General features: G+C 45.5%; 1 protein-coding gene across 5 annotated transcripts in view; it reads left to right on the top strand.

Moving 5' to 3' along the window:
• Nucleotides 1-10865, top strand: part of NUP214 (nucleoporin 214) — a 44979-nt gene extending 34114 nt beyond the window's left edge. For 3 of the 5 annotated variants that reach the window (XM_063353274.1, XM_063353273.1, XM_063353277.1), the window contains exons 31-36: nucleotides 243-399; nucleotides 2500-2649; nucleotides 5437-5608; nucleotides 9066-9208; nucleotides 9949-9973; nucleotides 10634-10865. In XM_063353274.1, the coding sequence (XP_063209344.1) occupies nucleotides 243-399; nucleotides 2500-2649; nucleotides 5437-5608; nucleotides 9066-9208; nucleotides 9949-9973; nucleotides 10634-10667 (681 nt within the window). In that variant the 3' untranslated portion in view covers nucleotides 10668-10865. The remainder of the gene's footprint in view (nucleotides 1-242; nucleotides 400-2499; nucleotides 2650-5436; nucleotides 5609-9065; nucleotides 9209-9948; nucleotides 9974-10633) is intronic. The other 2 variants (XM_063353276.1, XM_063353275.1) reach the window with 1 other exon arrangement.
• The last annotated feature ends 4269 nt before the right edge of the window (nucleotides 10866-15134 follow it).

The raw sequence follows: 15134 nt of genomic DNA, 5'->3' as shown, positions 1-15134 counted from the left end.
CCATGCTAAGTGGGAAGTGGACAGTGTAGGACAAGTTTCAAAGGTGTTACTCCGTACCATAGACAAGGTTTAAGACAGACTTAAATAAGATTTCATTGCATTATGTGTTGAAAAGTGATTGTTTGCTGGTTCATCAGCCCCTTCGTCCATCAGGAGGAATAGGCCAGGTGGGAAAATCAGCCTTGGGGGCACGTGCTGCTTTGAACTTCGCTTACCTCCCTTTTTTGTCCTTTTCGTTCTAGCAGCCATCTTCTTCCAGTGGGGGCTTGTTTGGAACTGGAAGTGGTGGGAGAGGTGGAGGCTTCTTCAGTGGTTTGGGAGGGAAGCCAAGTCAGGATGCAGCCAATAAGAATCCCTTCAGTTCCTCCAGTGGAGGATTTGGATCTGCAGCTTCCCAGAGTAAGTGAACAAAACAAGAAGACAGAATGTGCTGTGATTTCCATCTGCTTTTGGGGTCCCATCTGCTTTTCTGCCATTAGTCGGCTTTGAGGAAATTCTGTGTTAACATGAAAGGCTTCTAAGGGGGGTAATGGAGACAGAGTGTGCATGATGTGCAATCCGGAATTTTTTTTAGGTGTATGGAAAACAAGTAGGGAAGCCATTGAAACAAACAAGCGGATGCAAGGAGTGTGAAGAATATACATATTCTGTAGGGAATTCTTGGCCCAATGCTGCTTTACAATTGAATAATCTAAATTCTTGTCACAGAATTTCTGCTTCCAACTTGGTGGGAAGTTAGAAATCTTTCATTATTTCCCATCTGCCCTAACACTGTAAAACTTGTTAAGAATCCCATCCTCAAGAGAAACCAAATAAACAAGTGTGTGATGGCTAGTAGTTTCCTCAGCTTTGTCCTAAAAATGGCTACCATTATGCAGCACATGCAAGGTATTTTATCAAAATTTGAGAGTTCCTTTTATCAGTTTTTATCCAGGTTTGGTAGACGGGGTGAGGGTCTCACAGATAAACTCTTGCAAGCATTGTGAAAGATGGGTAGATGAGAGCAATTGTGTTAAAACCCTCTTTGGGAGGAGGGACTCAGCACTTGCCCTTTCCGTTGCTCCAGTTGTCAGCTAAAAGGCGTCAGTCTGCGCGTGTGTTTTAGCTAAATCAATCTGCGTGTGAGGTGTTCCACCAGCCCTCCCACATGTTGCTTCTTGCCCAGCCAACCAACCTAACAAAAAGAGGCATGAGAAGTAGTTAAGAATACATTAAAGCTACCTGCAGGTTCCTTTGCACCAGGGACTTTAAGGGACTATTAGATTTTTATTTTTTTTTCTAGCTGCTATAAAAGAGTAACTGTAAAGGCAAGAATCACTCACTATCAGTGTAAATGTATGTTTGTTTGGTTTTGTTGTTTGTTTTTTTTTAATGCCAGGGTCAAGTTAAGAACACATTAGTCTTGAGTTTTCTGGGCTAGTGGGTCTCGCTAATACTGTCAGATTTGAGCGGAGACGCATGTATGCCATTGTCTGGTATTGCAATTCGTTTGAAATACTCGCAGGCTCTCTCGTCCCTTTCGTGCGCAGCTATCGCAGCTCTGCGCTTGTTACATACATTTGTATGTCACAAAAGCTCTACGTGATGATTTCTTAACTATGGCTTTTATTAAATGACTACCCAGCTTCATTATTTCATCACTTGTGACTTGGGTTTGGCAGAAAGGGAAAGCAGAAAGGTGGAGTCCAGCAGGTAGAAAGCACAAAGGAAGGGAAGCAGTGGCTAAGACGTAAAAGTAGAGGAACAAAGGAAAGCTGTAGAATGGGCTGCAAGTGGCTAGAAGTAGCACTTCAAGTCTTGGGAGAGCAAATCCATTTATTTTATTACATCTTTAATGATCCATTGGGATTAATGGTTGAGGTCAGTTCTCTAACCTTGCTAATTTAGTCCTCCTTTATTGCTGGGGTTTGTGATGAAATAAAACAGATGGTTCACCGGAAAAAAGCTTTGGTTATTCTGTGTCCTGCCACTAGATGCTAAAAATCTGAGTGGCCTAGTGAGAGGTGAAAACTTGAGTCCTTTCTCAGTAAGGCTGGAAAAGTTTGGCTCCTACTTTAAGGTCCCATCACATAGTCATGTTAAGTAATACTGGCCGTTGCCAAAATAGCTGAGAATCTTTGATTTGTGGTGGACTGATATTTGTGTTGTCAAGAGACTGATTCTAGCTGCTGTGATTTCTCACTTGAGGGACAGTCTGTTAGTAACTGCGGTGCAGGATGCAACTAAACAAATCATCCATCACTGTGATTTGCTAGATTGCAGCAATAAAGGGTTGTTAGTGGTGCATAAGATCCAGAATGAACTTGGTGGAACTACAAAGGCCTGTGGGAATAGGGGATAACTCGGCTTCTCTCTGCAGAGTGCTGTTTTCAGTGTGTTCATTTTGTGCTTGGGGGTTGGGGAAGTAAACGGGGGTTCCCTTTCCCCTGATCCAGTTAATGAAGTGTAACATAGAATATTATCTGTTATGAGCTTCATGAGTATTCTTCATCTTCCCAGATTCTTCTAGCTTATTTGGAAACAGCGGAGCAAAGACCTTTGGATTTGGCAGCTCATCTTTTGGAGAGCAGAAGCCTACAGGCACGTTCAGCTCTGGTGGTGGAAGTGTGGCATCTCAAGGCTTTGGGTTCTCCAGCCCAACCAAAGCAGGTACTTTATTGACCCGCCCACTACGAACACCCACGCTTATCTGTGAGAAATTTAGTAGAGTATTCTACCATTCAGATGTCTACAGCCTGGACTCAGTCCATGCACAGGAATGGTCTCTGAACAATAAATAAAAAATAACTAATGGCTTAGTGAATGAAACTGGTAAATTCAAAGCAGAGGTTTACAGTCTCTTGTGCAGAAAAGCATCCATTAAACTACGCTATCGGGTGTTCATTCCAGAAATTCCCATTGAAGTTTAGGAGCAGAGAGCTGTGTGAATTAGTTCTGGTTTTATGTACAATACAACGAAGAGGACAGAACATGGAACTGAATATTCCTATTTTAGTTGCTTCCTTGGAATATTATCTTCCAAACTTCACTCCGGGTTTTGTAACCCAGACCCTTTTTGTCCCCGTTTCTTCATGTGAATGGATGCACAGGTGCCTACGATGGGAAAGCTTCCTCATAGAATTCCTATCAGACATGCTTCAGGTCTTTCTCTTTTGAAATCAGTCTGACCCGTCATCATCAGTTTCTTCTGTGGCTGAGCTGCTGCTCTCTCTGTCAGTTGAGTTAATTGAATCAAATATTGGAAATTTCACAAAAACTCTTTTATTTTTACTGTCATCTGCCCAAAGAAAGAGCCATAAAAGTAATGGTGACTGTCATATGTTCATTAGAAATAAATGGCAAAATGTTCCTTTTGTTAATTACCAGGCAAAAGTGGAGGCCCAAAGGGTGAGGTAGAGCAAAGCTTTTCTCCTCTATCCTCAGACCGTTCTTATAGTGAACATTGAAGACAACAGGTATTCTTCTCCAAGTGTGTCTTTTGAAGCTTCATCCCTGGGGGAAGGCTTGGTCATCCTTGAAGTTGTCTTGAGACGATGGTGCTCAAGAGCTACCTTTGGAGAAGCAGCGCTGTGAGAGGAAGCACTCCCTGCTTTGTCAGGAGCTGTGCTCTCGTCTAGTGAAGTGGCAGAGAGCATAATGATGATGCTGTCGGATCCAGCAGCCGTTTGTAAGGTGTCTCTCAAGTATTGCATGCCGCTTGGTAGCGGACTGAGCTTTTTGTCTCAGCTGTATCTCCCATCTGTTATTTTTGCTAGAGGAGAAAGGCATTTCTGAAGGAAGTTGTTCTTTCATTCACCCAGTGACTCTTTCCTTGCTTTTGGTTGTCTTGGTTTGAAAATTCTTCTTGAGATAGGATTTTCAAGAGGTTTTTGCAGAAGGCACATTCACTCACACAGAGCCCCTCAGATCCTTCCCTCCTCTGGTTATTTTTGCTAAGTATTAAAATGAATGATGTGTCTTCCTCTCCCAGCTGAATTGGAAGGGTTTACTTGATTTGAATCCCCCTTTGTCCTGGTTTTGCTACTTAAATGTTGCACTTTCCTTTCTCCACTATTTGCTAGCATGCAATGCAAAAGGGAGTGTATGCCAAGCAGAGGTTCAGCCCCTTCTAGAGGGGGCTAACTTCCTAGAGACAGAGGTAATGAGACATCTGATCTGTGTTTAAATAATTCAAGCCTAGCATTTGTTTTTTCCAGACCTTTTGTGTTTACAGCCAAACAGTATCCATTACCTTGACATGGACTGGAATTTCACCCAGGGTATTAAAATGCGTGGTGGTATCCCAGTCCTCAGCCCTAGTCAAACAAAAGAGCAGGTGTCCTTCACGTTCCAGTGTCAATTAGAAACGGGCCAATAATATCAGCAGATGAACATAGAATAAAATAATCTGGGTAGAAGTCCATTCAGAGCTCCAGAAGGCAGCTAAAACCCAAACAGAAAGTGCCAAGAGCAGAGGTCAGTTCCTGATTCCCTGCAGGAATCACGCAGTTCCACTGACCTGGCATTTAATCATTGCATTTTATTTTCCACCAGGATTAGATAATACCCTGCCTCCTGAATCTTTTTGCATCACTGGAGCACCTAAAAACCAAGCTTGCTGTCTGCTCTCTGATCTTAAGAGGTCGGGGAGACAACCATTGCACTGGGGAGTTCTTCCAGTTCAAGCACTTGCATGCGTGACGTCCTGTCCACAGGACACTTGGATGACCTTCCAGAGCTTGAGACTAGAAGTCAGGGTAAAACGCTGCCACCAAACCACAGCAGCAAACGTTCACGAAGCTGGCCTTTACAGGAGGCTTTCCATTTTGCGTTGTTATATGCACTTCCTTTGGATAGTAACTTGTTTAAATGGTGATGAGCAGAGCTTTAAAACTGACTGCATAAGCGAAGCTTTTATGCTGGTAAGGAGTGCTAGTTTTATGATGGATGGATTTATTTTTTTTATAATAAAAAAAGCATCAGTCTAGCACCTGTTTGATGTACTTTTACTAGAACTTGGTTATTGTGCGTGCCTGCTATCTCACAATTAAGATACTGGTCTCTTCTATATAAAGCAAGCAGAGATTCCTTCGCAGTGGGCGAGCACGTACGATATATATTACCGCCTTTTAGTACAGCTCTGGGGATTGAGTTGATCTTGTGCTCAAACATTCAAGAGACCCAGAATGTGGTTTTCTTCTGGACAGTCTCTTAATTCAGTTGCAGGTTTTTCTGCATGCGTTCAGGGACTCTTCTTATCCATGTCTTTTGTAACAAAATGCCCTGCAGTTTGGAAGCTTTGTGGCCATTAGTTTTATAAATAACGCTGTGTTCATGTGGTAAGATGAACAACTCTGTTATGGAAATTATCTACTTGGAAATCTAATTTTTGTTTTCCCTTTCTGCGTTATTGTTTACGTGATGTTCTTGTCCCTTTTTTGCCTCTGTTTTGCTCAGGTGGCTTCGGTGCTGCTCCAGTGTTTGGCAGCCCTCCCACTTTTGGGGGATCCCCTGGGTTCGGAGGGGTGCCAGCATTCGGTTCAGCCCCAACCTTTTCAAGCCCTCTGGGCTCAACGGGAGGCAAAGTGTTCGGCGAGGGTACAGCAGCGGCCAGCGCTGGAGGATTTGGGTAAGCCAACCAGGGTCCAGGGTTTGGGAAAGCAGTGTTCTTGCATGACAAAAAAACTATTATGCTTAGTTACCTCTGCTTTAACATAAAGAATGTATTCAGTGATCGATTGCTAAACTCAAAGTGTCCTTGGTTTGTTTGGTTGGTTGGTTCTTTAAAAAAAAATAAAATAAAAAAGGCATAAAACAAAGACTTTACCCCCCCAAAGGAAATAATGTGTATGATCTCATTTTAATGCTGAAACTACTGTGTTGAATCTTTAGCGATGGGGGGAAAATGTGAGTCATCTTGCGAGTGTCTAAGGGAATGCAGGAGTATTTTCTGTGTGCACACTGAATGAGTTCAAATCTAGGCCTACAAACCATGCCTAGCAAAGACAACAACAAATATCATGATCGGTGATTCTGTCTAGCCACCTTATCCACTTGTGAGATTTGGGCTAGAGATTTTAATGAGAATTCAGTCTGTTTTCTCACCTGTGGGGGTGGGAGGAAGCACTTGTAACAGCCTGTGCTCCCAGAGCGATTTGTGTTTATCCCACGCTGATTGTTTTAACCTGTTTCTTTACCCCTTCAGCTTGTGCTTGGCACCAGAGCAGACAGCACTTGATTCCTTGTTTTGTTCAGCAAATGCAGAATTTCAAACCCTGCAAAGCAGCTTCTGCAATAGGCAGCAAATGTACTTCTTCAACGTTGCACTACCAGCAAGCAACTCTCTGTCGTGCCCTACCATTATAGTCAGACCAAATAGACCCAATTAAAAAAAATAAAAACTTCCAGTGAAAAGAGGAAACTGGGTGTCTTCCCAATCTTAGTGTTTACATATTTCGCAAGTGTTTGTCTTCAGTTTCAGGGGGAACTGCCTTTACATAAAGCACATTAGAACATCCAGAAGTGTAATTTGTTCATTCCCCCTGAGGTCCGGCAGATACTCATCTGCCGGGGCACCCCTGAGCTGTGGGAGGCTTCAACTAAGTTCTACTGCTGTGGCCTGACGTCTGGGGCGGCAAATTGGTGAGGCCCTTTGGAAAGGGTAAAAATAGAGGCAGCTTAATTAAATCCCCACAAAGAAGGAAGTGCTTGTAGGGATGACTTAGCTTCAACTCAGCTGATGTTTTGGTCACTTCCAACTTTTAGCCATTGTGCTGCTGGGTTTTGTACTGAAACTGGATGCGCTCAGTGACAATGCTGGAAGCTTAAAGATAAAACGGGATTCAGAATGAGCAGCAAACGGAGGTCTTGCATAAGCAGCCTGCAGACTCAAGAAGGATAATTCAGTGCCTTAACTTGTGGGAAGTTTTGGGAATTTAGAAAGGTGCAGACTCAGTCCGGTGTTTTCAGAGTCGCCTGAGGAATTTGATTTTGAGTTTAAAACTTGAAAAGAGTGCGCAAAATTCCCAGGCAGCTTTGCAAAAACCCAAATCTCACCACAAAATTTTGAGCAATAGTTTAGTTCTGCGGTATAATGTAGCTCCTTTGCAGGACTTCCTTTCTGCCAAATCCAGAGAAGTTCCTTGCCAGTTACATTGCGCGGCATTAACTCCAAGTTCCTGAGAACGCTGCTAACTTAAATGCGTGTGATTCGTTGCTGCTTCAGTTCTGAAAAATCTGCATCACTTGTTAAATGACTAAAGTATCAAAAATAGAAACCGCTATACTTCTCCCAAGTCTGCAGTTCAGACTGTTTGTGAGCAAATAATGTTTTGCTTTCATAAACTAACCTCGAGTGCCCCTCAATTCTGGTTTGTATAGGAGCTTTACAAAAGACCTGAAAATCTGGGCAAGATAGGTTTGATTAAATTGTTACTAGGCAATGACTGTATCTCGTGTCTTTTGTCCGTAGCTTAAGCTGTTCCTACTGTGCTTAGTATTTTTCAGCAGGCAGGTACTTCTAGTTGTAACTGAAAGAAGCCGTTTGAACCACAAGTTTCCTTGTCGCTATTTTCACCTCCACTTCCTTTCGCCGGGTACATTTGTGTGTTTAGTGGCATAGGCCTGAGATGGAGCTCTGTAAAAATCTCCTCTTCTTGAATACATCGCCCCATCTTGCTTCTTTTTTAAAAGAACTACAAAACCTGGTCTGCCCGTGCTGAGAAAACCACATTTGTGGTTCTGAGCTGAAGTTGTCTGCGAGGTACCTGGGTCAGGAGCCAAACCAGAGGCACTGGGGATGGTTAGCAGGGCCAAAGAGGCAAAGTCACTGCCCTGCCCTTGTATCTAACGCTGGACGTGGAAGCAGTGCGTATGGTTGACAGTGTCGGGGATAGGAGAGGCGATGCCCTTTAGCAGGTGAATTGTTTGTCACACTGCTACAAGGGTTGTCTTTTATCTGAGCGATGTGTTTTGATGTGGTGTTTTGTTTGTTGGGTTTTTTTAAAGTTGTCTCGATCGGGATGGATGGAGCGGTGGGTTAATGTGCTGTCAGTTCATATTTTAAGTCAGAAATGACAGGAGCTAGCGTGAGGCACAGCCTTGCAAAGCTGCCACGCTGTTTGACGTGGCCCGTTCAGGGAAGGGCTGGCACCGGGTTAGTACCAGTAGCATCGTGCACCTGCAGAGCTTTAGCAGAGCTTGTCATTTGAAAACTTTGTGTCTGCATTTTTGCCCAGTTTAAGTTAGAGAAACTCTTGAAGCTCGTTTTTTGAGTGCACCACTTGTGCTCAGAATTGGGGGAGGGCAGCAGAGAACCATAGTGCATATCGTGGTCTCATTAGTGTGTCATGCTGGTAGCTCTACAATGCCTGGTTGGACAGAGTGGGTGGAGAAAGGAGACCAATTTCCATATATAAAAGTATTTCTTTGTTTCTTCCCCAAAGCAATTAGGGAAGTAATCCAAAGGTGGTGGGGAGAAGTGCCAGGTAGGTGCAGATCTTCAGGAAGGCACTGGAACTGTGTGTGGTTCAAAATGAGCTGGGGAGAGAAAGGAATTGAGAAATCTGCAAACGGTTTACATGGGCCCATCTGAAGGGTAAGGTCCCATCTGAAAGTTGGGAGTCTGAGTTCTGTATCTGGGCTCTGCTTTGTGCTCTGGCCACGAGCAGCTCATACCAATTCTGTGTTCGTTATCCTTTTTGTGACACGAGACGATGCTGTACTTTTGAGCTTAAAGGGCAAAAACTACACACAGGGGTAAATTAATATATTCCACTTCATGGCTGGAGTCGGTATGTCCAAGCGCATGAAGATGTGTGTAAGCATGAACGTATTTGCCTTTCTGCCTGGTTTACATTAAGAATGGGAGCTGAACAGATGTGTGTGTGTGTGTGTGTGTACAATAGTCTTTCCCAAACCAGAAAATGAGTTTCCAAAATGAACAATTATTATTCATATCAGGTGGTCTCAGACTTTTGATGTATCCTTGTTTAAGGAGTGCACTGTTATCATTGTGGGTATGGGGACAAGCTTCCAGTGTAAGTAAGAAGATGCTTGCAAACACAAATTTTCTCTTTAAACTGCAGGTTTGGTGGTACCAGTAACAATACAGCATCGTTTGGCACGCTAGCAAATCAGAATACCCCGACGTTTGGATCACTGTCACAACAGGGTACCGGTTTCGGCACACAAAGCAGTGGATTCTCAGCTTTTGGGACAGGTGGAGGAGGTAGGAGAAATCAAAATATAGTAAAGCTAACGGGTCCCATGTCTCTAGTTTTTCCTGGAACTTGGGTGTGACTCCTTAGCGTCCTGTCAGAAATCGTCCCGGTCCTGCTGTAGGGAAGGCACCATGACCTGGAGAGTTGAAAGTCTCAGAAAAGAGATAAAGTCTCAGACTTTATCTCATAATTTCTTCACTGATTTGCGGTGTGGCATGTCAGTAAATCCCTCTTCTTCTGCACACCTCATCAGATGATTGCTTTTCACCCCTATTTGTGGGGTTGTTCTTTCTTCTCAAAGGGAAATATTGAGAAATAATGAATATCTCTTCAGTACCATATGCTTGCGTATCTGTAAGTACTTAGTGTCAAAAGACTATGCACTGCAAAATTGAGCCAGAACACCAATAGCCCACCAATAGCCAAATCTTTATCTGATGTAATTCCGTGAAGCTGCAGTGATGTACGCAGGGCTGAGAAGAGAGCCTTTGAGGCGTTGTATGCACTTGCTACTAATGAGTGGACCTGGCTGATTAGCAGTGAAAGCAAAGCCCTCTAAAGAACCAAGGCAAGTCACTTTTCTTCTAGGTGGAGATTTGACTTTCATTGTTTGCCCATCGCTCTTTCCTGGCCTAAGGCAGGAAGGACATGTTTTTCAGTCTCTGTGTGGGAGGGGACTTTGCTACAAATTTTATGCATTCATTTTACCTTTTAACAATTGTTTTTTCTAATCTTGCGTTTCTTTCAGGGTTTGGTTTTGGATCATCTAACACGTAAGTACCATTTTGTGTCTAATTCTTCATTAAAAATCCAAATAGAATCAGAATAGAAGAGTTGACTGGTTTACAAGAGCAAGCTTTGGAAGTAGCAGTAACAAAGTAGTTCTGATTCCCTTTGTACTGGCACTGCGTAGAGCTTAAAGTCCAGGCTCTGAATATGTGCTTTCCAGTGAGGTTACTCTTTCGTATAAGAGAGAGTTTTCAGTTACATTGTGCTCTTTCTCCACCTCTCGGGCACATGTTGTGTGTGCTGAAGCTGTGCGTGTGAATCTAATATCTACTCCATTTGCCAGGTTGAAACTGGGAATGAAATAAGTTGATACCTTTCTGGCTGAATTGGGATGCGGATTTTACAGTTAAAGAACGGGACTAAGAGTTGAGGTTAACTCTGTCACCCACTCTGCCACCAGCTTGGGGGATTACTTCTAGCAAGTTTCTTTTACTTTGTTTCCCTGTCAAATAGAGAAAGCGTGAGCATAATTATATCTCGTTAGTATGTGTTGATGCAGTCTCAGGTAGAAGATGCTGGAAATACTAGTGCTTTTCCCAGTTCTCTAGGGAGACTGGAGGTTTGTTTGAGCTCTGCTGAATTAATGCTGCCTGAGGGAGACTCTGGCACTCATTGCTGTGCTGGTTGTTTTTCTTGCTCCACAGATCTTCCTCTGGATTTAGTGGATGGAGAAGTTAAGAACATCCTGAACTCTCCTGTAGAACTGTGCCGAAGCTCCTGCGTTCATGAGTCACCTCCATGATCAATATCCAAATGGCTTTTCTTTTAAATACAAATTCTCAGACCAGACTTTTTTTTTTTTTTAAGAAAAAGATTTTGCTTATTTTTATGCAACACTTGTTCTCGCTCTATATTAAACTATTTTATCTGCCTTGATGTTATTTGTGTTGGAAGGGTTTATCTCCCTGGATCTAGAAGAAATAGAAGGATGCTGTGGTTACCAGCCCCGTACTGGACTTAGCTTTCTGTTGGTCATCCCTTGCCTGGGCAAGGGAGTAGCTCAAGTTAGTTCCTGATATAAACCAGCACATTTTTCATTGAAGAGAATGACTGATTATCCCAGGCTCTTAAGAAGGGGCTGAAGTTTGTGCCCTGATAATTTTAAGTAGAGGATGGGGCGCATGCTTATCTCACCGAAGTGCTAAAACTGAGTCATGTGTGAGCCAGAGGCTTAGTGGAGAAATAGGAAATTAGAAGAAAGTGGCAGCGTGCAGAACATGTTCCCATGGCAGTAACATTCAGCAAAGAGGTGGGAAGTAAAAGCTCTTCTATTTTTACCTTTCTGTAAATTTTACAGAACTCAGAAAATGGAACTCAGGTTATAGGGAAAACTTCTGGCCCTTGAATTAGAAGTGTGACCTCCGTCCGGAGGCATTAGTGATTTTGCAGCTTGTGGCTCTGGCTGTTGGATTCTGCTGTCGGCTGCGTTTTTTCTAACGTGTGTGAGATTGTACTTTTTCCCTGTAGCTCTTAGCTCTGGTCAATAACGTTTGTGAAATTCTCATATGTTTATACTTGAGCATACTGAGCAAATGTTTTAAAGAATGCCCTGAAGGCATTCTGGACAAACACTTTTTCTATTTGATGCCTCTGACCTCTATGAAACCTCTAAATGATGTAACGGCGTTTTGTTGCTCTGTGAAAAATGCAGTTGAAATAACGGCTTGTGTAGTAGCTGAATACATGCAGATTGGATGGCTTTATCTTGTTGGTCCTATTAGGACATTTTGGGGTACTTCTGCTTTTTCTCGTTTGAGCAGAAATGTTCTAACGTATCTTTTTTTTTTTTTTTCTTTTTACCACACAGTATGATGACAAATGTCATTTTCTGTTTTGGTGGGCAGGTGGTCGCTTTTTGCCATTGTAAATAGTTGATAACTGCTTGTTTTCATGTCTGGTGTTATAAACTAAATACTTACATCTAGCAACAGTTCCTGAAGAAATCGCTTTTTTCTAGTCAACCTAAAAAGTTAGCGTTTGTCCTAACTCCTGTCCTAGTTGTGGAAGATGTCCTTCCTCTCTCTGCTCCAGGCAATGCCTAAGGTAGGTTCCCTTTAAAACGGAAGACCGCTGAAATGGGGGATACAGTGCACAAGGAGGGCTTATTTTTAGATACGGAGAGGCTTTGCGGGGCTGTAGGCTCTAAGGCTTTTACATGTGGGCTGGATTTGAGAACCCCGGGCCGCCGCGTGTCGGGTTGGAGATACCGCCGTTGTCAGGGGCTTGTTTGTAACCTCCCTTTCCCTCTAATGGAAGAGGGCGAGCGCCCGCGGTCCTGCGACCACAGCGCTAGAATGCAGGAGGAGATTTCCTGAAATGTGCTTGTTTGGAGGTGGGTTGAAGTGTGTGCGCCCTCCCAGTACGTTCTCCGGGACTATACAACGTTTCTGAAGGCCTAGAGGTGATACTGCTGTTCTGCTTTCCTTCCTCTTTATAAATAGCAGCTGGCCCAAACCATTGACCTTAAATTCTTTGCATTAATCTCCCCTGGCTGTGGCATGCGACACCTCCTAGCGAGGCCGTATCAGCTGTGCTCCCCCAGATAGCTAATAAACCTCTTGCTATGGAGAAGATTGGCTTGGTAAGAATGTGCTGTTGGCACGCTGAGCCATTTCAAGTTTCTTTTTCGGAATGATGGGAGCAGTTGGGGGTTGTCCCTGCTGTGCTGCTTGGTACCTGTTTAACTCCTTTACCCTCTGCAAGTGAAGGACCATTAGAATTACTCCAGATCCTGATTAAACACGCGTTTTCTTGCTGTGCTTCCAAATTCATGGCAGAAACAACCCAACCCCCTGAACTATCTGCCCTTGAGAAACGGGTGCCGCTCCTGGTTTCCATAGTAGCTGCCGGAGGAGCTGAGCAGTGTAGAGAGGCTGATCGTGACCACAAGCCTACAGGAATATGCACAAAACGTAGCAAAGTCGAACTTCGAAAAATCTGCATTTTTATTAGATGACTCAAGGACTTGGCAAGTGCGTGTGGTGCTGGGTCGGTGGTTGCCAGAAGCTGTTACAGTCTGTCATCGGTGTTAGGTGGCCTGTGATCTCGTGGCCTCTGTCCAGTTTTTTGTGGACAGATGTCCACCAAAGAATAAGGCTACTGACACAGAAAGCCCCCGTCTTGGCAGAGCTGGTAAAAAAGCTGAGGACTGCCTGGGCTTGGAGCCCTCGTTCCATTAGTTGTGTTGTCCAGGCTGGTTAGTCCTCGAATAACTAATAGCAAGTGTTCCACGACTACTCTGGAGGAGCTGATCTTTTGTCTGTGCTAATGTGGTTGTGGCCTTTTTTTTTCCTGCCGTTTCAGTATGGGAAGAAATCTTCCGAGGCTTTTATCAAAGGTGGATTCTTAATTATTCCTAATGAAAGAAATAATATAATTTCCCCCCTCCTCCTGAGACTGGGCCATGGCCTCGAGGCACGGGAAAGCCAAGTGCTGGTGGTGCTCCGCTACGGCCGAGCTCCTGTGGTGGTGTTACGGACCTGGGGGGAGCCTGAGGCGTAGAGAGGATCTCCCAAAATCCATGGAGAGACCGCACCAGGGATTGCTGCTTCCTCAAAGGCTAAAGAGCAAGAAAGAAAAGTGCCTTTTTTCTGGAAAAGGGGCAAAAGGTAGCTTTGTCACAAAGAGGCACAAAAAGAGAAAAATTATTTAATCTGTTTTAGAGGGGTTTTATTGTATAATACTCGGTGTTCCAGAATACAGAGTACCAGCGGCCATCCCGCTTGGTCCAGATCTGTCTCCTGGGAGGGAAGAACATCATTTCTTGGGCCCTTCTGTGCCGCAGCAGTGGGGCGGGGAGAGGCAACCAGAGGACAAATGCCGGCGGCGTCCTTCTGCTGTCGAACCGAGGAGTGATGGCAGGGCTGAAGTTCATCCCGTGCTGCTGACCAAAACCCTGGTGATGCTCGGTGGGAGAAACCAGACGCGGTTCTGACGTGACCATCTGCTCAGGACGGGTTTATCAGCCTCAACAACGAGCTGCCACTGTGCATTTGTGTGTGGTGAGTCTCGGGGGTGAGCAGGATCCTTCTTAGAGATGGTGGAGGTCAGAAAAGCGCCGCTGGACATCTCGGACCATGCTCCGGCTGCTGGGAGCAGGGAGTGAGGCAGTGGAGAGGCAAAGGCAGGCGGTAGCAGCACCTCCCCTCCCACCATTTGCCCAGGATGTGGGGCACAGCCTCGTCGGCGCTGGGCTCTGCCCCTCACCAGCCGTCCTGCGCAGAGGTGCCTCCCTTCGCCCCCTCAGCCCGTGTGCGCGTCCCTGCCGCCGCAGGCCAGCCGCCCGGAGGAAGTGACATTTTATTTCTCCCTTAGTTTTCATGTGTCCTGCCCTTGTGCATTGCTTTCAGCCTTGCTTAAATAATCCTGCCTGAGCACGTGTGGTAGCGCCCAGGGAGTTTTTGTTCCTAGACAAACGTTGTGTTGAGCCCCGGGGTTTGGGAAGAGGCGGCTGCAGCTCGGTGGGGGTCACAGAATGGCCTGGGTTGGAAGGGAACTTAAAGACCATCCATGGGCAGGGACACCTCCCACCAGCCCAGGTTGCTCCAAGCCCCGTCCAACCTGGCCTTGAACCCCTCCAGGGATGGAGCAGCCACAGCTTCTCTGGGCAACCTGGGCCAGGGGCTCACCCCCCTCACAGCAGAGGATTTCTTCCCAACTTCCCTCGGTCGGCAGCAAGACCGGCCCCGTCCTCCCTCCCTCTCACGCAGCGAGGCCCCAGGGTCTTGCAGCCATCAAGAAAACACCGACTCTTCCTCACCGAGGGATGAGCTGGGACATGTTGGCACGTTCTTGAGCTCTGCACACCTACGTGTGCCCGTGGGCTTCTATCTCTGCTCCCCAGGGCCCCGCTGCTCCGCTCAGCGCCCTCCCTGCCTTGCGCTGCCCCCACCTCGGTTTTCTGCAACTTTCAGTAGATCACAAAGCTCCTTCTCTGCAAACATCTCCCTGGCCCCCGCCGCAGAGCCGGGACTTCTCCATACGTGCCTTTATCGCCCCCGGGCACGCTTTGTGCCGCCAGCGCCCTGTCTGCGCCGCGGCCGTTCCCCCAGCGCGAGATAAAATGAAGTGCTCTGGCACCGTTCCTGGGCGCTCGCAGCCGCGGGGGGTGCTCTGGCCTCGGGCTGCCGTCCTGCCTCGTCACAG

The sequence above is a fragment of the Chroicocephalus ridibundus genome, chromosome 15 (assembly GCF_963924245.1).
Source record: "Chroicocephalus ridibundus chromosome 15, bChrRid1.1, whole genome shotgun sequence".
NCBI classification, from domain to species: domain Eukaryota; kingdom Metazoa; phylum Chordata; class Aves; order Charadriiformes; family Laridae; genus Chroicocephalus; species Chroicocephalus ridibundus.
Note: the sequence above shows the minus strand (reverse complement) of the source record. Positions and strands in the feature narration are given on the sequence as shown.